Source organism: Monodelphis domestica, chromosome 1 (genome assembly GCF_027887165.1).
Source record: "Monodelphis domestica isolate mMonDom1 chromosome 1, mMonDom1.pri, whole genome shotgun sequence".
Lineage (NCBI taxonomy): Eukaryota > Metazoa > Chordata > Mammalia > Didelphimorphia > Didelphidae > Monodelphis > Monodelphis domestica.
This window is the reverse complement of record NC_077227.1, coordinates 158383985-158408642: the sequence shown is the minus strand read 5'-3', so window position 1 is coordinate 158408642 and position 24658 is coordinate 158383985. Positions and strand designations below refer to the sequence as shown.

Genomic DNA, 24658 nt, shown 5'->3' with positions numbered 1-24658 from the left:
TGATAGATACCTATTTGTGCCTTGAAGGCAGGATCTATGTTTGAGACTATATCTCTCATGGTAAACAGTGTAATATTTTATACACGATAAAAATTTAATATCTATTTTTTTGTTTTCAGATGATTAACATAATGTATTAACACCACCATTAGTTTAGACACTGATAGAGTAGGGAAGAAATTTAATTTTGAAATTTGGAATTGGTATATAATCTCTCTAATGGGTACCCAGTCTAAATGCTCAATACATCCACAAGGGGGGGGGGGGGGTCCTAGAGTTTACTCAGTAGATAGATGTATTCTCTCAATGGGAATTCCTCCCAAACTCAAGGAACATGAGAAATTTACTTTGATGAACTGATGCAGATGGCAAGAGCATAATTTTCCCATGATGACGATTCTTAGTGGAGCTGATGACTAGAGAGCAAGACTTGAAGTAAAAAGAAAAAATAATGGGATGGTTGAAATTCTTCTTGAAAGGAGGTGTTCAAGCTGCCTGAATCATTCTGCCCCAGAGCAAACTTTGCTTGGGGAAAGCTGTGAGAATGGTCTGGAATGCTTTGGATATGGTCCATCCATAGTAATGGATGGACAACTGTGGATAAGTAGCTACCTCTTCATGCATCAGCATCCCAGAAAACCAACTCCTGGGAAGCTTTGAGTAGAGACTTGGGTATGTATGTATGTATGTGGGGGGGAGGGAGGAACAAACTACTCTAATATTCTGTTTCCATATAATCAGAAAAATAGTCTCCAACTTTGGCAATCATTAGCAGGGCCCTCTAAATTCATTGAAGAGGGAGAAAAGAAAGGAGGAGATTAGGGGGGAAAGCATTCAGAGAAGAAAAGGTAAAATGCAACCATTTTTCCAAAAAGGATTTTTTAAAAAAGAGAAGTAACCATTCTTCAAAAATGAAAAATTGCTTTTAAGGTAAGAAGGAATAGACAGATAGTCCAAACAAATTTGACATTTGGACCTATGCTGGTTAGCCAGGTATCCTATGTGCCAGCATTTTATAGCTGTAGGTTCCCAGCGGTCACTTAGTATTTTACTCAGGAAGACTCTCTATGCATTCCAGATGTTTTCCACACTGCCAGCTAGGGAAAGTACTGAAAATCAATGGTGTCAAGATGCCCGGCAGTAGATTTTAGCAAGAAAGTCTGTACTTGTCCTTGCCTCATCTTGAGTTATTTTAGCAAAATGAAGGTAAATCTCTCTCCTCCTTCCTCTAAAAACCACACAGAAAGCCAACCTCTTTTCACTTGTGTGTAAAGAAGGGTGACTCGACAATGTCTGGTCTCTGTGTGTGCAAAAAGCCCAGGCACGCCTGCCTTTATTAGGATATGACATCGATTTGGCTTCATCCCCTCACATAACCACATACAAAGCAAAACACGTTATATGTGGCAGCTGAGGTTCAATTCAAGAAGTTGCTGGCTTGGAAGCCAACTCAGCCCCATTACAAATGACTTGGGAACATCTGGAGACGTGGCTCAATTAGAAGCACTGGCCTGAGCTCCTCAAGTCAGGAAGACATGAACCAATCCAACATCTTCCTTGCTTGGTCACTACATGAAACACAGTTTGTTTAGTAACTTATCCAGTCTCATCTCCCACTACTGCTTTATAGGAACTTCACTCTAGCCAAGCTAATTTCACTCTTCCACACCTACATGCTTATTCCCACCTCTGCCTCTCCATCATGTCACTTTCCCACATGGAATGGGTGTCAATCCTCCTCTTCCTGACTATTAAAATCTTCTGTAGAAGGAGCAGCAGGGAATGACTGGGGTGAAACAATTTAGAGGCATGCTATTTTTCATCAATTGGAAAATGGCTGAACAAACTATGATACGTGAAGGTAATGAAAAATTACTGTGACAAAGGGAAGCTGAAAAAGAATTTGGAGAAATCTGGGAAGATCTGCAAGAAAGAAAGGAAGTGGATCAAGGGAGAAGTAACAAAACAAATTACCCAATGACCTCAGTGATGTGCAGGAAAAGAACCCTGAAGCAAATCAGATTTCTGGTCTATGCAGCCCTGGGTCCTGACTTCACAGTTCTCATAGGGAAGCATGCCTTCCTCCTCTCTGTAGAGGTAGAGGGCTACAGGTGTGAAATGGGGTCAGCTTGTTTTACTCAACTGCACTTCTTTGTTATGCAAAGGATTCCATAGTGAGTGGGAAGGAAAGGAGGGAAAAATCCATTGTGGAGTGACAAAGATTTGTTTAAAGCATCAATAAATGGTTTTTTAAAATAATTTTAAAAGGAGTAATTTATATCCTTTGATTTCTCTCTCAAATCTCAACACCATTTAGTCTGAGCCCAGTCCATAATGAGCTCCCAGACTTGCAATCAAATTCATACTTCATTCCAATAGAAGTAGAAGGGAGCCACAGATAACAAACAAACAAAAAAAATTTCATATAATCAAAAAAGGATTGTATTTTATTTTACACCTTATGTTATTTACTTTGTATTTAAAAACAACAACAACAACAACAACACCTTGCCTTCCACCTTAGAATCAATCCTGTGTATTGGTTCCAAGGTAGAAGAGTGGTAAGGACCAGGCAATGGGGGTTAAGTGACTTGCCCAGGTTCACACAGTTAGGAAGTGTGTGAGGTCAAATTTGAACCCAGGACCTCCTGTCTCTGAGTCTGGCTCTCAATCCACTGAGCTACCCTGTCCCCCCATTTACTCTGTATTTTAACATGCATTTTACATTGAAAGGGAGAGACACATAAACCTATGCAATTGGACTCACACACACACACACACACACACACACACCCTCAAATACAGGAATTTTCAGCCTTCTTTGTGAGTTATGGACCCCTCTGGCCACCTATTGAAGCTTATGGACCCTTCTTCAGAATAATGTTTTTAAACACATGAAGGAAAATCAAATATATAAGATTACAAAGGAAACCAATCCTGTTGAAATAGAGATCAAATTTTTTCCTACCCAAAGTCACAGACACCGCCCCCTCCCCAATCTATCCACAGGTCCTCTGACATGCCCTTGGACAGCTAAGACAGTTACAGACAAGTTACAGATGTGGAAGAAATTTTCCACACTGAAAGCTCCCCATATCAGTGAAATCTATGTCTACTCAAAAATCCACTTTACTAACACGGACCCACTTTGAAATAGAACAGGTTAGGCAATATGTGGTATCACCAAAAGGGTGGGAGTTACAAGACCAGGGTCTACCACTAATTCTGTATGTAACCTCGGGCTTGTCATCTGTAAATGGGGCAGGGAAGAAGGCTGGATTCACTTCTCCTTTAGGTCCTATCTAGGGCTGATGTTCTATGAAGATTCCCCAATCACACTCTGCCACCAGAAGTAAGACCTCTGAGGAACGGACCTGCATCCATGCTGTGGTTCATCTGATGATCACTGGTTTCTCCATCCTCGCTCAGGTAACCAGGGGGTGGGGTTTCTGGAGAGCAAAAAGCAGGGGAGGGGGAAGAAGAGACATTAAAGGGGCTCAGGTTCCGGCAGAGTCTCAGGGCTCCACCTAACCTGGTTTAAAACCCTTGGCCTTTCAGGCTAATGCTCCCCAATGGCCAGGGAGAGTGGAGCCAGTGGCCAATAGCAGGACCTGGTGGTTACTTGGTGTCTTCAGCAGCATATAGCAGCTCCCAAAGCAGTGTGTGCCAAACTACATTATTATAAACTTATATACTGTATATCTCTACATACATATTATATATATTTGCTGTGTGTATACATATATACATACATCTACATATTGTATAAAAATACATACACATAGAGGACATAGACATGAAATTCTACAAATGTCCAAATTTCCACCTAGATCTTTTTTTTTTAACTTTTCCTCCCATCTTAAAATCAATATTAAGCACTGGACCCAAGGAAAAAGAGAGGTAAGGGCTAGGTAGTGGGGGTTAAGTGACTTCCCCAAGGTCACACAGCTAGGTAGTGTTGCCTGGCATTCTATCACCTATACTATGAAGCTGGCCCTCAGATCCACATTTTTAAAGGATCTGAAAAACAGACAGGGAGAAAATTTGATGATGATGAAATCTGATGATTTCAGCAACCATCGCAAGATCCTAGAGAATGAAAACTCCATGAGAGCAGGGATTATTTCACTTTTTGCATTTATAAATCCAAGAACTAGCAAGGCACATAGTAAGTATTTAATAAATGTTTGGGGATGGATTGATTGATTTGCTTGACACTGAACCAAGCCCAGGGTACGTTAAATGCAATACTCAAACTTCCCTCAGCTGAAGTCCTACTCTAGTGCATCATCCAAAGTTTGGAGATGATCCTGAGTTCCCAAAAAGCTGAGCCAGTGAAGCACAAGCTCTAACAGGTCCTAGGATGCTGAACGGGCTTTGAACTTGACCTGGGTTGTACTGCTGTGTAAGGGCCAACTTCCATAAAGTCAGAGAGGCTTATCAGCAAAGATGGGCTGCCAGGCAACAAAATGTTTGGCCAGAGTCATTCAGGCAATTTGTCTACAAAGCTTCCCAGAAAGAACAGCATTGATATGAAGTCACGGGTCTTCTGAATTAGTGAGCAAGTCCCTTAAGTCTAAAAAATTTAAACTAATTAGGAGTAAAATAAAGCTGGTCTGTATCAGCTTGCCCTACCTATATTTCCTGCAACACATATGTACATACTCGCTGATTCAGAGACAATGGGCTCCTGCCTATTCCACAGACCTCCGTCTTTCCACTCTGAGCATTTTCTTTTCTTTTCTTTAAAAACTGTTCCCTTCCGTCTTGGAATCAATTCTGTGTATTGGTTCCAAGGCAGAAGAGTGGGAATGGCTAGGCAATGGGGGTTCAATGGGCATTTTCTCTGGCTGTCACCCTCTGATGTTCCCTTTTCTGACTTCCCTGGCTTCCTCTAAGTCCCAACTAAAATCTCACCTTCTACAGAAAACCTTCACCAGTCCTTCTCAATTCTAGTGCCTTTCCTCTGTTTATTATTTCCCATTTATCCTGTACAGAGTGAGCTTTGGATACATTTGTTTGCATGTTGTCTCTCCTAGATTGTGAGCTCCGAGAGGGCAGGAACTATCTCTTGACTCTTTTTTTTTGTATCTCCAGTGCTTAGCATAGTGCCTGGCACATAGTAGGGATAGTTTATGGATTGATTTACTGGTCTTTTCCAAGAGTGAGCTGTTACTTACAGGACTGTGGAGGGGCTTCTTTAACTCTGCTGCTTCCTCACCCTCTCTCCTCCCCCTCAGGTCTGGAGTTTGGAAACCACTATTACTCATCCCCATCACAAAGAGCACTTGCATGATCAGAGACACCCTGAAAACGATTTGGCAGCAGGTAGGGAGGTAGGGCTCACGCTACACAAACGCCGAGTTTTTCTATTTCCACTTCCAAAATAAATGACTGCAAAAAGGGAAAGGTCTATACCATTCTTGCCTGCCAAGAAAAGCATCATTAGTGCTCGTGGAGTTAAAGGGAGCCTGGCCCCTCCCAATGGAGATGCGGTTATGAGTCAGCCAGCCAACAGGCCAAGCATTTACCAAACAGGAGAGGATCAAGTCAGGGATTGGGGAAAGGGGGAGAAGGAGGATTTGAGGGGAGAGAAAATTACACATTATTTCTGCACCATATCACCCTGGCCCCTCTCCCAAGAGCTCCAGGTTCTTTCCCCAGCTGGCTAGAGCACACAAGCAGCCCTCTGGACGGTATGTACCTGGAATGTAATTGCTTTGAGGTTCGATCCCTGCAGGGAAGTTAGTATTCTCCGGAATGGAATGGCTGTAGTCATCTAATGGAGGGAACTCGGCTGGGATCTCTGTGTGTCTTGGGACCAACACAGGAGGTAGAACTGCACAGGAAACAAAGTAGATTGGGGGGTGGGGGGGAGAGAAAAACAAAGTAGGCAGGAGAGTTCCAAAAGCCTCCATGTAATCTTAGAGGCAGCCCCAACATTTTATCAATGGAAGAATTCAACAGTTTCCCCCGTGCCCTGACACTACCTGGGGTTTCTACTCTCTGGTAATGATAGGGATTCACACAGACTTCATCCTTCTTCATGTTGAAGGCAAATTCACACATCTCCATGGCCCGGAGCTCATGGTGGCTGTGAAGGTCTGGCCATCTCCAGAGGCGGCAGTAGATCACATGGGGCAGTCCTTTCCGGTGAGATACTTGCAGCCGACCATCCAAAGATCTGTGCAGGAAAGGGAAATGGCAAAAAGGCTTAAGATCACTTGGCCCTTCCCAAGTTGTGGCAGTTTTAAGATCACTCTGTGGGGCAGCTGGGTAGTGCAGGCTAGGATTCAAGAGGCCCTGGGTTCAAATCTAGCCATAGACACTTCCTAGCTGTGTGACCTGAGGTGAGTGACTTAATCCAGTCTGCCTAGAAGTCTTCTGCTAAGCATTTACTATGTACTAGTTGGTAGGCTACAGATATGTGATGGGAGGAGGGGAGAAGAGTGGGGAGTTTCTATTTCAAGCTGTGGTGATAACAGCATGCCAAGGAAGAATGCTGGATTTGGAGTCTAGGGACTTGGGTTCAAATAATGGCTCTCCTTCATCCTCCCTAAGTAAACTTGAGACAAGTCATTTAATCTCTCTAGGCTTCAGCTTTCTCCTCTGTAAAGTGAACGTAGTTAACTAGATGCCTTTGAAGGTTACTGCTGGGCTAAATCTATGATCATGTAAATATATAGGTTAGAAACATAAAGTAGTTGGAAGAGATGCATACTCATTTAATGTACAACATGTGCCAGCAGGAGACAGCAGCTAGGTAATGAGACTTGGAATCAGGAAGAGCTAAATTCAAATCTGGCCTCAGATACTTAGTGTGACCCCGAGTAGGTCATTTCACCATTTGCCTCAGTTTCCTCATCTGTAAATAAGCTGGAGAAGGAAATAGCAAATCACTCTAGTATCTGCCAAGAAAACCCTGAATGGGGTCACAAAGTCAGACATGATTGAAAAACAACAGAACAACCACAGCAGGAGGCATTAAGAGTACAAAATTCTGAAACAGCAGCACTGGAAGAGACTTCAGAAATAATTTTGTTTAAGACTTTCATGTTACAGATAAGGAGCCTGAGGCCTCAGGACTTGGGGAGATGGGTCACATAAACCAAAATGATAAAAATAAAAGCTAAAATAATAATAATCTTCCACATTCCAAAAACAATAAGCTAATCAGCTTTCTAAGCCCAATCAACAAATGGCCACCCTTCTTCCTCCATGGTTTTAGCTTGTATTAGAACACACAAACACGAAGTTTGATTCTGAGGCAGAGTATGGTCAGTTAAAATTTTTTAATTTAAAAACATTCACGATAAAGATGAAATGAAAGTTATTTTCATATTAAAAGATTTTCCAGATCAAATTGATAATAAATGTCTATGATCCTGCTATAAACTCTGGGAAAGGCTCAGGAAGCAAAGGGGACAGATAGACAACAGAGTGGGAAGAAGGAGAGCCCGAGATTTCAATCAGACTCTATTCTTTATACTCTTGGTCATGTCTGTCAGACTGAAATGTCCTACAGATAATCAGGCCCCTCCTTCCTCCTGTGAATGGCTATCTTTGGTAATTTAGCCATAAATGCCATTCTAACTTGTTACCAAACACTGGCTACTCCAGCTGTCTAAGGGCACAGGGCTACTTTGATCTCAACAAAACATGGTGAGTCACTGTGTCTTTAAAACAAGATGAAACAAGGCTCTACTATCATTGAAAAGTCTGGTCTAACAACATCCAAATCCCACCTTTACCAGAAGGCTCAGAGCCAATGGAGGGGGAGGGTGGAAAAATCCTATTTATAGACCATGGATAACTCTTTCCTTCTGTCCTGCTGTTATTTGTGGCAAATACACATTCCTCTTACCAACTCCAAGCCAAGGGCAGAGCCCACCTGAGATGTCTGCTTTGTAAGGAGGAAAGAAAACTCTCCCTCTCTTTCTCTCTCCTCCTCCCTCTCTTACTCTTTCTCTTCTCTCCCTCTCCTTCTCTTCCTTTTCCCTCCCCAGTCTCTCTCCCTCTCTCTCACTCATGTACACACACACACACACACACACACACACACAGTACATGGAGGAGGCATAAATAACTGATAGATTGACAAACAGATCATTAAATATGAGACATGGTTTCTGCCACCTAGAATCTTTACTCTAGCTGAGAAGACAACCCTAGAGCACATGGAAAAATTCTGTGTGTATACACACACACACACACACACACACACACACACATGTGTATGTTTTTCAGTTATGTCTCACTCTTTATGACCCCATTTGGGGTTTTCCTAGCAAGGAAACTGGAATGGTTTGCCATTTCCTTCTCCAGCTCATTTGATAGAAGAGTAAATAGAGGCAAGCAAGTTTAAATGACTTGTCCAGGGTCACACAGATTTGAACCAAGGAAGATGAGTCTTCTTGACTCCAAGCCTTCCTGGAACCACATAGTTGCTATCTATCTATATATAGTCTCATAAACACTCAAGTGGCTAGAAGAGCTGAGTTTAAATCTAGCCTTGGATACTTATTTGGCACCACATAAATGCTGCTGGCCTCAGTATCCTCATATGTAAAACAAGGACAATAACACCTACCTCCCAGGATTGTTGCAAATATAAAATGAGATAACATTTGTAAAACATTTTGCAAACCTTAAAGCATATAATCATGAGTTGCTACTGTTATCATCTTATTTCACCAACATAACCGGTAGATGCAACTACATGCTACTTCTACAATGAAACAAGTTTGTAAATGGTTTAGACATGGTAACGATAGGCCGACTAAGAAATGTGAGCAGTGAATGAATCACAGTGGTAGATTTGTAGCTCCCATAAATGCAGTGTGCAGTAGACAAGAGGATTGAATATTCACTCCATCCCATTCTCTGTAAAAAAGCACCAGCTCAGCACATGGATTAGGGCAATTGACCATCACATTTGCTCTTTGGTCTATGATAACCCTCTGAGCAAAGGGTTGGATGGACAGCTGCAACCACTCTGCAGGGGGAAGACTGATTGTTTCTTGACTCTCTTGTAGTACCTGCTTACAAAACCTACACAATGAAAAAAAAAAAAGGGTGGATGGTAGGAAGAAGCAGGTCACAGAGCTGGGAAGCAGAGGCTAATATAGGCAGCCCCCAAGCAAGTGTGAGGGTTAATGTAGTCAATGATTTATTTTTTTTTAATTAAAAGAAAATTGTGAGAAAGAGTGATAGGGAAGAAGGAAAGGGAGGGCAAATGGGTCCTGGCTTTCCAAGGGGTATGAAAATTACATAGCAAAAAGGAAGGTCAGGCAGCCATCAGCCCTAGATAAAAGCTTTGTATATTGCCAATAAAGGGTCCTCAGGGATTTTTGGAGGATAAATTGAGTATTTATCTGTTTTAAAGGCTTCAATGATCCAATCTGCTCCCATATGACAAAGGCTTATTGTTTGAACACCAATATTATCTCAGTGGTTCAAAATAGCTTCATGTTGTAGAATGTGAACTCAAAGGAATTCAAAGTGAAAGATGATCCAAGGGAAAATCAAAAGATTCATAGTAGGTATATGTGAGTGGTAGCATATGATAAATGATACTGTGCATGTGATAATTAGCCCCAAAAAATCATCCATGGATATGTGTGAGCAGAACAAGAGGCAGGCCAGTATGTATCCAGGAAATGAGTGAATGAATGATGAATAAATGAAAAAGCATTTATTAAGCAGTTACCTATGGTGCCATGAACTAGATCTAAGCCCTAAGAATATGGAAGTTTTCCCTGCTCCCTGTCCTCAGGGAACTTAGCTTCCAATACAGGAAGGCATTAGATATTTGGGAGTGGTGTCCAGGAAAGGGTATTTTGGTTTGGAAAGTTACAGAAATGGTGAGTGGAGCCATAGGTGAGTAGATTGACACACCCTTTCCTGTAGCAACAGAAATCTTGTTTTGATTGTAGTTCCCGAACTAGTTGGGGGATGTGAAGGAACAAGGCAGGAGACTGAAAAGAGTTGGCTGGAGAGGGGATGATGCAGAGGGTACAAAGCAAGAAGCCAAGGAGCAGGCCTAGCTCCAGTGCCAGGAGGCACTCACCACTCAGGATACCCTCAGGACATGTTGAATTCTGGGGCTAAAAGGATTAATTCCTTCAAGATTAAGTCTCTGGTCTACAAGGAAAAGCAATGACTAGACAGACCAATATAAGAGAATGAACAAAGACTGAACAGGATAAAAATACATAGACAAGTTATGGTATATCCCAATAGATATTGTCCATGGAATGACAGGTTTTCTGATGTATCTGGGTTAATTAGTCCTCACCAATGCAGGTCAGCAACTTGTCTATAACTTTTAGTCTTAGAGTTACCTGAAATATTGAGAAATTTGGTTATTTTCTCATGGTCACTAAGCTGGTAAATGTCAGAAGCAGGATCTGAACCACTCAAAAAACCACTTAGAATCTCAGAGTTGCAAAGGACCCTGAGAGGTCATCTAATTCATCCCATATCTGAGAAGGCTTCATTGTCCAGCAAGGAGATACACAATCTCTCTTCTTGAAAGCCTCCAGTAACAGAGAACTTACTACCTAAAGTGGCCCATTTCACTTTCTGACAACTCATATGCAGCCAAAATCAATTTTACCCACTGTTCTGAATTCTATCTCTGAAAGATAGCTATCACTGCAGTTTCTAAGCTTAGTCCCTTCAAATGGTTTCCCCTCTGATCTAGAATTAGGATAAGCTAGAAGCCTTCCCAATAAGATTAGGGTGAGGCAAGGATGCCCATTATCACCACTATTATTCAATATTGTACTAGAAATGCTAACTGTAGCAATTAGAGAAGAAAAAGAAATTGGAGGAATTAAAGTAAGCAATAAGGAAACTAAACTATCATGCTTTGCAGATGATATGATGGTATACTTAGAAAATCCTAGAGAATCAACTAAAAAGCTAGTCAAAATAATCAACAGCTTTAGCAAAGTTGCAGGATACAAAATAAATCCACAAATCAGCAGCATTTCAATATATTACCAAAAAAGATCAGCAGCAAGAGATTGAAAGAGAAATTCCATTTAAAATAATTCTAGGGGGCAGCTGGGTGGCTCAGTGGATTGGAGATTGGAGGTCCTGGGTTCAAATCTAGACTCCGACACTTCCAGCTGTGTGACCCTGCGCAAGTCCCTCAACCCCCATTGCCCAGTCCTTACCACTCTTCTGCCTTAGAATCGATATTGATTCTAAGATGAAGGTAAGGGTTTTAAAAAAATAAAATAAAATAACTCTAGATAATATAAGATACCTGGGAGTCTACTTGCCAAGACAAATATAGTAACTGTATGAACACAATTACAAGATATTTTTCACACAAATAAAATCAGATTGAAACAATTGGAAAAATATTCATTGTTCATGGGTAGGCTGAGCCAATGGAAATGACCATTCTGCCTAAATTAATTTAGTTATTATGTCATACCAATCAAATGACCAAAAAATTATTTTACAGAGCTAGAAAAAATAATAACTGATCCCAATCTGACATGGCTTCAAGGGTAAAAGTTGTGTCATAATGCTAGTCACCCTAATGTGGAAATGCTGTTCACACAGCTGGTGTGGTTCAATTATTTCAGTCCCATCCCACTCTTCATGACCCCATTTATGGTTTTCTCAGCATTCTCCAACTCGTTTTACAAATGATGAAACTGAGACAAAGTGAAGCAACTTGCCCAGAGTCACACAGCTAGTTAAGCGTCTAAGGTCATATTTGAACTCAAAAGTCTTCCTCTCTCCTAGCTAGCTGCCCACATAGCTGGCATATAGCAGCAAAGTTAGGACAAGGGCACAGATCTCTTGATCTCCCTCTTCCGCCATTCTAATAGGCTGATTGTTTCTACCTTTCTCTGCACCAATTGATAATCAGGATATGTGGCTGGAAAATACTAATACTTTGTATTTGCTAAGAGCTTTCAAAGTTTAGTAAGAACTTACACACAGGACAGCCTATGATCTTCACAACAACCCTTTGTCATAGAAGGTAGGTTTTTAAATCCTCATTTTACAGATAGGGAAGAAGAAGCTGAAACTTGTGTGGCATTCTTCCAGTGAGATAACCACAGGAGGTGTGATTAGAAATTGGGTGACCTGGCTTTCAAAGCTGTGCTCTTTCCACTATTCTTACTCCCAGTTGCTAGTTATGATTCCTAGTATATGGCAGAAAAGCTGAGGAGGGCACACTATTAATCAGAATTCTGTGACTGAGAACAAAGAACACTTCCAAAGGTCAACTAGTCTATTCCCCTGCATTCAAGCAGGATGGAAGCAAAGGTGACAGGGAGAAAAAGATTTCCTTTGTTCTCAAAGATGTCCAGGGAGAGGGGTTCTCAGGCCTCCTAAATCACCACCTTCCTTTTTCATGGGTCTTGTGCTCCCCAGAGCAAATAGTGGTCCTAGTCTTCTCTTCTCCACACACACCCTCACCCATGAAATGCAAGAAGCACTCTAAAAAAACTGGAACAAATTGGGAGTTTCAGTGGCTGGATTTAATTTAATTGATGCATTCTTTACACACTCCCAGAGGCTGTAGGGAAATCAGCCCATTTTAAATAAATGCCATAAATAAGGCAATACCTTACTAATGATATTATAAATATGGTCTGCCACAGAGATGCCTGAGTTATGACCAGTCTTCACTTTCTCATCATCCTTTCTCTACCTAGTGCACAAAGCTCTTGGGTCTTAATAGAGATATTTCCCTAATTCTTCCTTCCCACCCTCCCACCTCCACCCCTGGGAGCTGTCCAGTTAACCAGGCTTTGGGCTTCCTGCCACTTGTGACCAAGACCTCTTCCCACACCCAGTGGCTTCCTGGCTCAATCTCTCCTTCCAGCATCCTTCTCCAGCAACTCCCTCAAGCTCCTTTAACAGGAGGTTTTAATCCTTCAAGATATTCTCCACCAGCCGGACCATTTCCTGTGGCAGGAAATTAGGTTTCCTCCCATTGGCTCCAACTGGGACCTGTAAAGTGTCCCAAAATGGTGGTAGGACCAGCAGCCAAGGATGTGGAAACACCACACAGTCCAAAGCAGATGGTGAAGGTGGAGTCTACTGGGCTCTTCTCCAGGGGAATGGGGGGCAGGGGGAGAAAGAACAGGAATAAAGAATTGTCCTGAAAAGTTTTGTTTGGTTTCATCCTAAAGACAGCTGGCCTATGCTATCAGTGATAAAACAAGGATCAGTAAGCTACCCACAGTAGTTTTAAAGGTGATATAATATACATCATAGGTTTAATATCATGGGGGAAAAAAACATGGAAATGGAATCAGAGAACCTGGATTCAAATCCCACCGTTGCCATTTATTTACTTGTGTGACCTTGAACAAGTTGCCTAACATCTCTGGGCCTCAGTTTCCTTATCTGCGAATACTGAAGGAAGTGGACTAGATGAACTCTAAGGTCTATTTCTGCTTTAAATCTATAATCTTAAAATCCTTTGATAATGGAGCTAACAGGAAAGGCTTAGAAGCAGTTTCAGGGTAGCTATATCATCCTGGAAAATCAGTGATAGCTAAATGAACTATGAGATGTGACCATCTCACTAACAAACATATTAGAATATTAATATTCTAATGAGATTTATTCCTTCAAAGCAGCCACCTAAGGAGTAAGGGCAGAAGAGAAGAAGCTGTGGACTTATTCCCCTAAGCTACCATTCCAAAACATTTTAGGAATAAATACCTCTTTTTGAAACATTGATCACAGACTTGGAGCTTGAAGGGGGTACAGAAGTCATCTAGTCCAAGTTTCTCATTTTGAAGATGAGGAAATTAAGGCTTAATGAGAAATGAAATAACTCAAGACAGGTAGGTAGCACAGTAGATAGAGCACTAGGCCTGGAGTCAGGAGAATGAGTTCAAATCTGGTCTCAGGTACTTCTAAGCTGTGTGACCCTGGGCAAGTCACTTATCCCCAATTGCCTAGCCCTTGCTACTTTTCTGTTTTAGAATCGATACAGAAGGTAAGGAGGTTTTGTTTGGTGTTTTTTTTTTAAGGAAAGGAGGAAGAGAGGAAGAGAGGAAGAGAAGAAGAGAAGAAGAGAGGAAGAGAGGAAGAGAAGAAGAGAAGGGAAGAGAAGGGAAGAGAAGAGAAGAGAAGAGAAGAGAAGAGAAGAGAAGAGAAGAGAAGAGAAGAGAAGAGAAGAGAAGAGAAGAGAAGAGAAGAGAAGAGAAGAGAAGAGAAGAGAAGAGAAGAGAAGAGAAGAGAAGAGAAGAGAAGAGAAGAGAAGAGAAGAGAAGAGAAGAGAAGAGAAGGGCAGGCAGGGAGGCAGGGAAGAAAGAAAGAAATACATGCTTCAAGGAAGTTGTTGAAATAATAAAAAGTTTCTAAGTAGTGGCACCAAGATTCAAACCCAGGAGGCTTTCAGGATTTTCTTAGGACTTTTTATTGTGTAGTTCTGCTTGTAGTGGTCCTACTTCTACTTGCTATCCCCCAACTACTTTGGCATTCTACCATTATCCCTCCTAGAAGATGGGAAGCCCAGTCAGTGCTGATGACCAGGAGGGGCTAGCGGGGATCCTGGCATATTATTCTGAAAAATGTGACCCAAAATTGGAGTGTGACACCTGTGGAGGTCAAGGTCAGACAAGGACACTTTTCCAAATACCTTTAGCTTTGTTTAGGGTTTGCCAGCCTTCCCAGGGACCTGCTGCTGACTGAAAGAATGAGAGCTCTAGAGCTAGAGAGGACTTTAGGGATTAGGTAGTCCAACCCTCTCCCTTTACAGATAAGGAAACAGATCTACAAAAGGGAAATGATAGAGAATAAGGGAAAGAAAGAAATGGAAGAAAAGCAGGATGGGGACAAGGCTTTGGAAAGCAGCAGATGAAAGTGAGAAAGTAATTTAAGAAGCAGATATGAAAAAGGGGACTGGAGATGGGGGGGGGGGAAGCATCATTGGAATAAGTACATAGTCTTCCGTAGTGACTATTTTGAAGGACAACATTCATTTGGATGTATATAATAGAATATTTGTTTTAAAAGAAAAAACATGTTTCAATCATTCATTCATCAACATAACATTATAGTTGTTATCCTATATAGCATATTCTCTGTATTAGGGATTCTTCACCTTTCTGGTGTCATGGACCCTTTTGGCAGTTTGGTGAAGTCTACAGATTCTTCTCAAAACAATGTTTGTAAAATTTTTGCTCAAGGTCCCTAGCTAGTTTAGTTAAGTATTAGAGCTTATTTTCAAGTTCACATCCTATGACTCTAAGTTACTCTTTCTACTATGCCATTTCTTCTTGTCAAATAATTTTTAGGCATGTTCAGCCCTTTGGGACATCATTTGGGTTTTCTTTGCAAAGATATGGAAGTTGTTTGTCATTTTCTTCTCTAGCGCATTTTATGGATGAGGAAACTGAAGCAAACAGGTTGTGACTTGATCAGGGTCACTGAGCTAGGAAGCATCTGAGGCCACATTTTAACTCAAGATCAGCACTTTATCCACTGTACCACCTAGCTGCCCCTCTACTATACTGTCCTTTTTTTTTTTAGTTTTTACTTCTTTGAAAATCAATAAATTAGCAGACAGCTAGGTGACACTGTAGAGTGCTGAACCTGAAACCAGAGAGTTCAAATGTGACCTGAGATATTTATTAGTTGTGTGGCCTAGCAAGTCAGCTAAACTTTGTCTGGCTCAGACTCCTCAACTATAAAATGTCATAATAGTGGTACCCAATTCCCCAGGAAGGGTTGATAAAATGAGATTACATTTCTAAAGTACTTCCTAAACATAATATGCTATATGAATGCTAGCTATTCTTCTTAGCCTGGTAGACAGAGGGGAGACTACAGTGATAACTTTCAGTTTTATAATGTTGACCCTGTCCCCCCAGAATATCACCAGGAGATCCCACTTACAAAATTAAACCTAAGGATTCTTATGTACCTATTTAGATAGGACCCTCTTTTCTAGGCATGAAACTTCTGGCAAATCTGTTGTCAGAATTCCCCGACCTAAACTGGGCCATGTTGATCCTATCCTCTGACCTTGCACTTAGCAACAGTGTTTTTGTTGACTATCTCCTTGGGCTTCACATCTGTTGTTAGGATCTATGGAAACAGATATGTTGAAAATGAAACTGTGTGCCAAGTAGATATGTGACCATGAGGATATAAAATAAACCCAAGCCTCAGACAAGAGGGAACAGCTTTTCCTGTGAAACCTGTGCTGTGGGTTGAATATGAAAGCTGCATCATCATTATGAAGACACCATCCCACCTCCAAGACCCCATCCCCTGTGAGAGGCTGGACCCCCACAGCAACTAAAGCCCTCAGCTGCTAAGGTTTTCAGCCTTCAAGCTGGTCCTGCCTTCAAAGTCAGATGAGAATCAAAAGTTATTTGGATAGAGCCATTCTGGTGATTCAACTAGGGAATTCTGTTTCAGGTTGGACATAAAAGACAAGAAGACTACTTTCTTATGCAACTTATAAAGTCATGAATAAACAATTATTAAGTGCCTGCTGTATGCAAGGCACTGTTTTAAGTGATGGGGACAAAACCAAAAGCCATTTCTCTCAGGGAGATTGTTATGCAGCACCATACCCAGGTAATTTTAATACAAGGTAGAGTGGCAAAGAAGAGTTCCAGACAAGTAATGATTAATTGGGAGAAAAGAAGACCTTTGAAATAATCTAATTCCACTCTTTCCATTTCACAAATGAGGATACAGAGTCTCAACAAGAACAAACTGCCCAAAATGAGACTGATAATAAGAGCCTTGGTTCCTAATCTAGGGCTTGTTCTTTTTCCTTAATCCCAAACACCTCTGAACCAAGATCAAAGGAACTTTTCCACTAAGCATACTTTCTTCAAATATTACAAAGACATCTGCATTTTCATGATTCGGAGTAGCCTCTTAGTCCACATGGACCACAATCCCTCAATAACTTAATAGAACAGTTTTCGTGGCCAGAAAAATTCTTCACTAGGAATGAGTGGGGAATCTCACTAATGAGGTGCCCAAACTTCTAGAGGCAATCCTCTTCATGCTTAGCGAGGTCAGTCCTTTGCTGGCAAACAATTGGGTAATTTAAGGCCCAGACTTAAGCTTGTGTAGCTTCACAGGTCCTGACAAAATATGGACCCCAATGGTGTAGCTGAGAGTCCAAAGTCATTACCATGCCACAATAAGGCTTCAGATTAAGATTTTAGTGCAAGGGTTCTGAATCTTGGGTCTGGGAATTTCTTGCATTTTTTAAATGTTTTGATAACTGTATTTTACATAATTGGTTTCCTTTGAAATTCTTTGTAATTTATTTTATATACACATTAGAACCTTGTTCTGGGAAAGGGTTCATAGATCACTCAACTGCCAAAGGGAACTATGAGGAAATAAAGTTGAAGAACCCCTATTCATAGGTCAGCTAGGTAGCATAGTATATAGAGTGCCAGACCTCGAATTAAGAGGACCTGGGTTCAAATTTGGATTCCTAATTGTGTGACCCAGAGCAGGTCATTTAATTCCCTTTGTCTAACCTTTGCCACTCTTCTGTCTTGGAATTTATACTAAAACAGAAGGTAAGGGTTAAAAAAAAACCTAATTCCAGTGGAAGCTCATATTTTAATTTTAAAAAATTACGTGAAATACTTTCAAGAGATAACTTCCTTCAAGGAGCCATGGTTTTAGGAAATATAAATCAATACTTGTGCCCTGTTCCAAACAAAAGCTGTGCAAATTCACAGGGCACAAAGAAAGCCATTTGTTCCAAAGGTAGGCGTATCACGATGGCACCTTCTATTCCCTCTGCTTTTCATCTAGAACTTCTGGCATCTTAATGAGGCTACTGTCTTTCCAGAAAAGGTGTCATTCTGAGGTTTGTAAAACCCCTTTTCACAGTTTGTTGACAATGGCTATATAAGGATATTGCTAATTCTTTTCTTTCATTCTGTAAACCAAATTTCAATTATTATTTTAAAAAGAAATATCCCCCCAGCCCCTGCAGAAAGGTTATTTGCATAAAGACAGAAACTGAAAACTGGAATAAGAACTTTAGAGTTCCTGAAAACTAAACTTGGGACTCATCACATCTGAGTCCCTCCCGTTATAGAGGAGGAAAGTAAAGCCCAGGGAGGTAGAAGGATTTGCCAACAATAGAGCTCAGATCCCCTCCTTCTGAGGTCCAGGGCTCTTCCCATTAAGTTTTGCTCAGGGATCTTTTACCCAACTAAAATGAACTGGCGACTCATCATCGTTCATGAGTAATGCTAAGCTATGCGGCCCACATGCCCCTCTGGGCAACCGAAGTTCAATTCTTCCTGAGAGAAAACACGTCCATCCTCTGTGACTCAAACCATCAGGGAGGCTCTTAACTCTTTTAGACCAGCAAGGGACCATTCAATCAACAAATATCATAGAGGCACAAGAGCACAGGTTTAGAGCCGAGAGGGACCTCAGAAACCCTCTCCGTCAAACTGCCTCACTTCAGAGCCAAGGAAACGGACCAAGTGAGGGGAGGTCAGACAGTCGATAAACATTTATTAAGCAACCACCCAGACAATTTCAAAGGATTCATGATGGGAAATGCTATCTTCCTCTGAGAGAGAGCCGAGGAACTCTTGAGTACTGATTGAAATTTTTTTCTCTTTCATTTTCTTGCTCCCCCTTCCCTTTTTTGGCAATATGGCTAACATAGAAATGCTTATGCTTATTTATATAGGTGTTTATGTATGTGCTTATGTTTGTTTATATACAAATTTCATTTAAAGATTTGTATGTAATTTAAAGATATGTATGTAAAAATACATAAAATTTATGTATATATGTTTATACTCATATAATTTAAAAATGTTTATGTATATGTGGGTTTATGTATACATGTTTGTGTTCATATGTGTGTGTGAGAAGCATCTACTATGTGCCAGGCATTATGCTAGGTCCTTTATGAATATTACCTGCCTTGATCCTCACAAAAATCCTGTGAGGTTGATGCTCTTATAAACCCCATTTCCCAGATAATGAAACTGAGCTAGACTGCAGCAGATAGACGACTTTCCCAGGATCATACAGCTTAGCATCTATGTGTCTAAGACTGGATTTCAACTCGGGTTTTCTGAGTCCAGCCTCAGAGCCTCATAAATGAGAGCACCGATGGCCTCTACTGGGTCTCAATGCCCTCTAAGGTTCCTTCTGACGGTCCAGACCTCCGAGTGCTCCCAAGCCTCTGTCTGCTGGCTTTCCCTGTGAGCCCCGCTTCCAGCATGGGCAGGTGGAGTGTCTAGTGCAGCCGGGGTCCTGTAACCAAATGTACCATGATACACATGCTAGGCTTCTCTAATGCCCAATTCTTCCAAATACCCAATTTACTAAAGAGACAATTAACCTTGAAAATACAGAAACTTCCATTTCCATCCCACAGAGCTTTCGGTAAAAGTACACACACACTACGATGGTGTGATAGTAAACATTCAACAACCAGCTCACAAGGAGAGATGGGGAGGAAAGGATAGGCATGTACTTGTGACATGTTTTAAGTTTAATCTCAATTATTAGCATTTTCTCCATCACTTTATTAAATCTAGGAAATCAACAAAACCAGTTGAAACCCTGATTTGTAGCATTTGCCCATTTCTGGAATATAAATGCTCACCCTAAAAATGGGGCAAGTAATTGGTTAGTAAATGCTGTTTATGGGGCAGCTGGGTAGCTCAGTGGATAGAGATTCAGGCCTAGAGAAGGGGGGTCCTAGGTTCAAATCTGGCCTCAGACACTTCCTAGCTGTGTTGACCCTGGGCAAGTCACTTCACCCCCACTGCCCAGCCTTTACCACTCTTCTGCCTTGGAACCAATACACAGAATTGATTCTAAGAGGGCAGGTAAGGGTTAAAAAAAAATAGCTGAAATGAGCAAGCTCCAACACACCCTTGGAAACATATATGCGTGTGAGGCACATAGTCCTACACGCTCCTCAGCTCTGAGGCTCCCATCATCTCAAAGAGCTAGCTTCTCTTTGGCAGTGCCCTCAAAGCAGTGACTGGAACATAAAGTCCTTTGATGACCCTGAACCTGAGGCAGTCAAGAAAGTAACTAGTGACCCTTGGAGAGCAGCACCCTGGCGGTGTCTGTTTATCCCGAGGGAACAGATCTCCAGGCCTTCAGAGACAATTTGGATAAAGCAGGCACTTTCCTGGAATTCATGCCAGAGCTGGGTAAAAAAAATGACCCTCATAAAACAAACTCAAAACTCAAAAGCTGCCACCCCAAGTGCTTGACAGTTTTTTTCTTTCTTAAAAAAAAATTCTTACTTTCTGTCTTAGAATCAACACCAAAGTTCAGTTCCAAGGCAGAAGAGTAGTAAAGGCTTGGCAATAGGGGTTCAGTGACTTGCCCAGGGTCAAACAGCTAGGAAGTGTCTGAGGTCAAATTTGAACCCAGGACCTCCTGTCCCTTGTCCTGCTCTCTAGTCCCTGTGCCACCTAGCTGCCCCTTGGCACTTTTTCATTTTCCAACACCTGTGACATTTAAGTTCAATTGCTCAAGGGACAGAAATAAGACTCCAACAAATATCTGTACACATGTACATACATACATACACATGAACCCTACAGAACATGTGCTGCTAATGACAATACCTCAGTCCAGACCTAGTGTCGAATCCAACATTTTGCCTCATGAATTGTTCACCCCCTAGTTTTTCTTCAGAGGCAAAGAAAAAAGATAGATACACAGTTTTCTTTTTTTCCTATTATAAAGACTTTTTAAAAATCAAGTACATGTACTAAATTTCCACTAAGTTCTCCAAAGTTACATAATCCAAATTGCCTCCCTCCCTCCATTCCCTTTCCCTTCCCAGTGCTGGCAGGTGATTCATTCTGGGTTATACATGTATTATCATTTAAAACCTATTTCCATATTGTTCATTTTTGTAAGAGAATAATTAAATAAAACCAAGATCCCAAATAATCTAAAATAAAAAATCATATGCTTTGGTCTGCATTCCCATTTCCACCAGTTTTCCTTCTGGAGGTGGACAGCATTTTTTGGCCTAGATTATTTTATTGCCAAGAGTATCTATCACAGATCCCCAGTTTTCCCAGAATTCCCCAACTTCCAAGATATTTGGGTTACTTTGCTATTTGTTACTCCTGAACTTAGTGTCATACTCTTTGTTTTTTCTGGTCAAGTCCAAACCAATCCTTAAGTGACTTGGGTTTCGTTTAAGGACTTATTATTCACTTTGCAGCCTTCTGGGATATATTCCCCAAGATGGCAGGTAATATGTGTTGTTATCCTCCCCTTTTACACACACACACACACACACACACACACACACACACACACACACACACACACACACACCACCCCAAACCTCTAAAATGTGATTGTACATCTCTCCCACCCCTTTTTGAGTAGGTGAAATGATTTGAATACCATTTAGCATTCCTTTGATAAGTCATTCTTAAGACTGATGTCACCTGAGTATTGAACCAAAATCCTCAAGATCTGGATTCTAGTTCTATCACCACAAATTACTATTGGTATGACTTTGGTCAAATGACTTAAACCTATTTGAGACTGAGTTGTTTGTTTTTTTACCTCTTAATTTCTGACTTAGAATGAATACTAGAGCTAGGCAATGGGGTTAAGTGACTGGCCCAGGGTCACACAGTTAGAAGGTGTTTGAGGTCTTATTTGAACCCAGGACCTCCTCTCCTCTATCCACAGAACCACTTAGCTGCCCCTGAGACTGAGGTGGTTTTTTTCCAAGCCTAGCTATTCTTGACCAGTGACCTGGCCCAGTTTGAACTGTGTCCTTGAGTATTTAAAGAACTATAAGAACTCAGCCATTGTCAATTATAGTTGAAAGATCATAGAGATCATACAAGAGTCTGCACAGTTTTTTAAGCTCAGGTCATGCTAGATTAACTTTATTTGCTTTTGACAGGTCTATTAAATTGGTGGATCATAAAAAGGCTATGTATATCATTTCCGTAGATTTTCAGCAAAGCACCTTATGCCATTCTTACAGAAAAGATGAGATGATATGTGGGCTACACATTAGAGGGATTAGAAAATGGTTGGATGCCTAAGAATAGTCATTAATGGTTCCCTTTCGACCTGGAAGCTGGTCTCCAGCACAGGGTTTCGGGTACCTTTTGGCCTTTGGCTATTTTATCAGACACTTAGATAAGAGTGTAGATAAAAAGATCATTAAAATGTATAAGATGCAAAACTGGGAGGAAAACTAACACAATGAATGACAGTCAAGATCTAAAAAAGATCTCCACAGGCTTGGTTGAATCTAATAATCTAATATTTAATAGAGATCAATGAAAAGTAACACACTTGGACCAAAAAAACTAACAAATTGGGAAGGCATGGTTAGAAGAATTTTAGTGGAATACAAACCCAGTGAGAGGGCAGCTAGGTTATGCAATGAATAGAGCACTAGGTCTGGAGTCAGAAAGTCAGGAAGACCTGAGTTCAAATCCAACCTTCAACATGTATTAGCTATATGACTCAGAGCAAGTCACTTAACCTTGTTTGCCTCAGTTTCCTCATCTATAAAATGATGTGGAGAAGGAAATGGTAAACTACTCTGGTATCTTTGCCAAGAAAATCCCAAATGGGGTCATGAAGAGTCAGACACAACTGAACAACAATAAATTTAATGAGTCATCAGTGTGATTTGCTAAACAACCAGTCAATCAGTCAGTCAAAAAAAGGCTAATGCAGTCTTGGGCTACATAAAGAGAAGCATTGCTTACAGAAATATGATGATAGTTTTGTTGTAGACAGATGGATGCATGGATAGACAGATGGATGGACAGACGAGAGAGAGAGAGAGAGAGAGAGAGAGAGAGAGAGAGAGAGAGAGAGAGAGAGAGAAAGAAAGAGAGAGAGAGAGAGAGAGAAAGAGAGAAAGAGAGAAAGAGAGAAAGAGAGAGAGAAAGAGAGAAAGAGAGAGAGAGAAAGAGAGAGAGAGAGAGAAAGAGAGAAAGAGAGAGAGAGAGAAAGAAAGAGAGAGAGAAAGAAAGAGAGAGAGAAAGAAATGGATGGATAGAAGATAGCTACAAAGTAAGCATTTATTAAGCACATGGAAAAAAAAAGAAAACAAGATGGTCCCTTCTCTTGAGGTGCTTATTTCTAGTAGGGGAAGACGAAACATAAAGGGAATCTGGAAAGGGAGAAATGGGGGAGGGAAGAAAGGTACATAAGCAGTGATAAAGCAGCCAATTAGGAGGCAGAGCAGCCCAGAGTAGTATTAGAGCAGCACACCAGAGGACTGCTATCCTCTGTCTTGTCAGATCATGTCTGGAGTGCCATTTTCATTTTGGAAACCCAGTTCAGGAGGATGTTGATAAGTTAGAAAATATCTAGAGCAAGGCAACCAGAGTGGTAATGTCCTATACTTTTAATTCATATCATATAAGAATTTGTAAAAGAAACTGAAGGAGGGGGCAATTAGGTGGCTTAGTTGATAGAGAGCCTGGAGATGAGAGGCCCTGGATTCAAATTTGACCTCAGATTTCCTAACTGTGTGAACCTGGCTAAATCATTTAATCCCCATTGCCTATCCCTTATTGCTCTTCTGCCTTGGAACCAATACTTAGCATTGATTATAATATAGAAGGTAATGGTTTTTAAGAAAAAAAGAGACAAAAACAGAGACATAGAGAGGGAAGGAAGGAGGGAGGGAGGAAGACAGGAAGGGAGGAAGGAATTAGAGGTGTTTAGTCTAAAGAACAAAAAAACTTAGGAAGATGGGGAGGGAGAGAAGAACTCAAAGAAAGGCTGATATACGAAGAGGGATTAGACATGTCCTTTCTGGTCCTGGAAGCAAAATTAAGAAGCCTGAGTAGATGTTCCAAAGAAGAAAATGTAGGCTCAACATCAATAAAAACATAATAATTAGAATGATGCAAAAGTAAAATGGAATACCTCAGGAGGAAATGGATTGCCACTCACTGAAGGTCTTTAAGCAAAGGCTCAAGGACCACTTGTTTGTCTTTTAGTGGGGATTCTGAGGGAAGTGAGAGGGGGTTGGACCAGATGGCTGCTGAGCTTCAGTGATGTAAAACATGAAAATAATCCCACCTTGCCAACTGATCAAGCAGCTTTGTTGGGAGAACCAAAGGAGCTATAACATCAAAGTGCTTTCAGAAACGTAAGAAGCAAGACAACATACCCAGAATGGTCAATGTAAAAACAGAGACGGTGCTAATGTTAGTAGTAGTCATGGGCAGGAGATCCATGGTATCCACACCCTTCTGCATTGGTCTAGGAGCTACTGCCACAAGGAAGTCTAAAAACAATTTTGGGAAATACATGGCAGCAACTTAAGGTTCAATGCCAATAACTACATTAGTTTAGCAGGAATTACCTGATGACTGGGCCTAGAACCTTTGCTGCCTCAAAGACTGCTTTTTTTCCTTTATTTTCACCAGATTCTTGATTCTCATGATTTTCCTCTCCTAAAGCTCATATATGGGGGAGAGTTGAATTTTTTATTTTTATTTTTTTATTCTTCAGTAATGTTTTTTTTTTCAAAATTTTAGCATTTGTTTTCTAATATCTTGAGTTCCAAATTCTCTATCTCCCTAAGGTTGTAAGCAATTTGACATAAGTTATACATGTGCTATTATTCAAAACATATTTCTGTATTTGTCATATAGAAAAAACACAC

The 24658-nt window shown here is 40.9% G+C and overlaps 1 protein-coding gene across 1 annotated transcript in view; it reads right to left on the bottom strand.

Annotated features, from left to right (window-relative positions):
* SMAD3 (SMAD family member 3) overlaps positions 1-24658 on the bottom strand; it is a 173186-nt gene that overhangs the window by 27786 nt on the left and 120742 nt on the right. Inside the window, exons 2-4 of the mRNA XM_007479607.3 lie at positions 5991-6184; positions 5705-5839; positions 3375-3449 (exon numbers count right to left, since the gene is read on the bottom strand). Coding sequence (XP_007479669.1) covers positions 3375-3449; positions 5705-5839; positions 5991-6184 — 404 coding nt within the window. The remainder of the gene's footprint in view (positions 1-3374; positions 3450-5704; positions 5840-5990; positions 6185-24658) is intronic.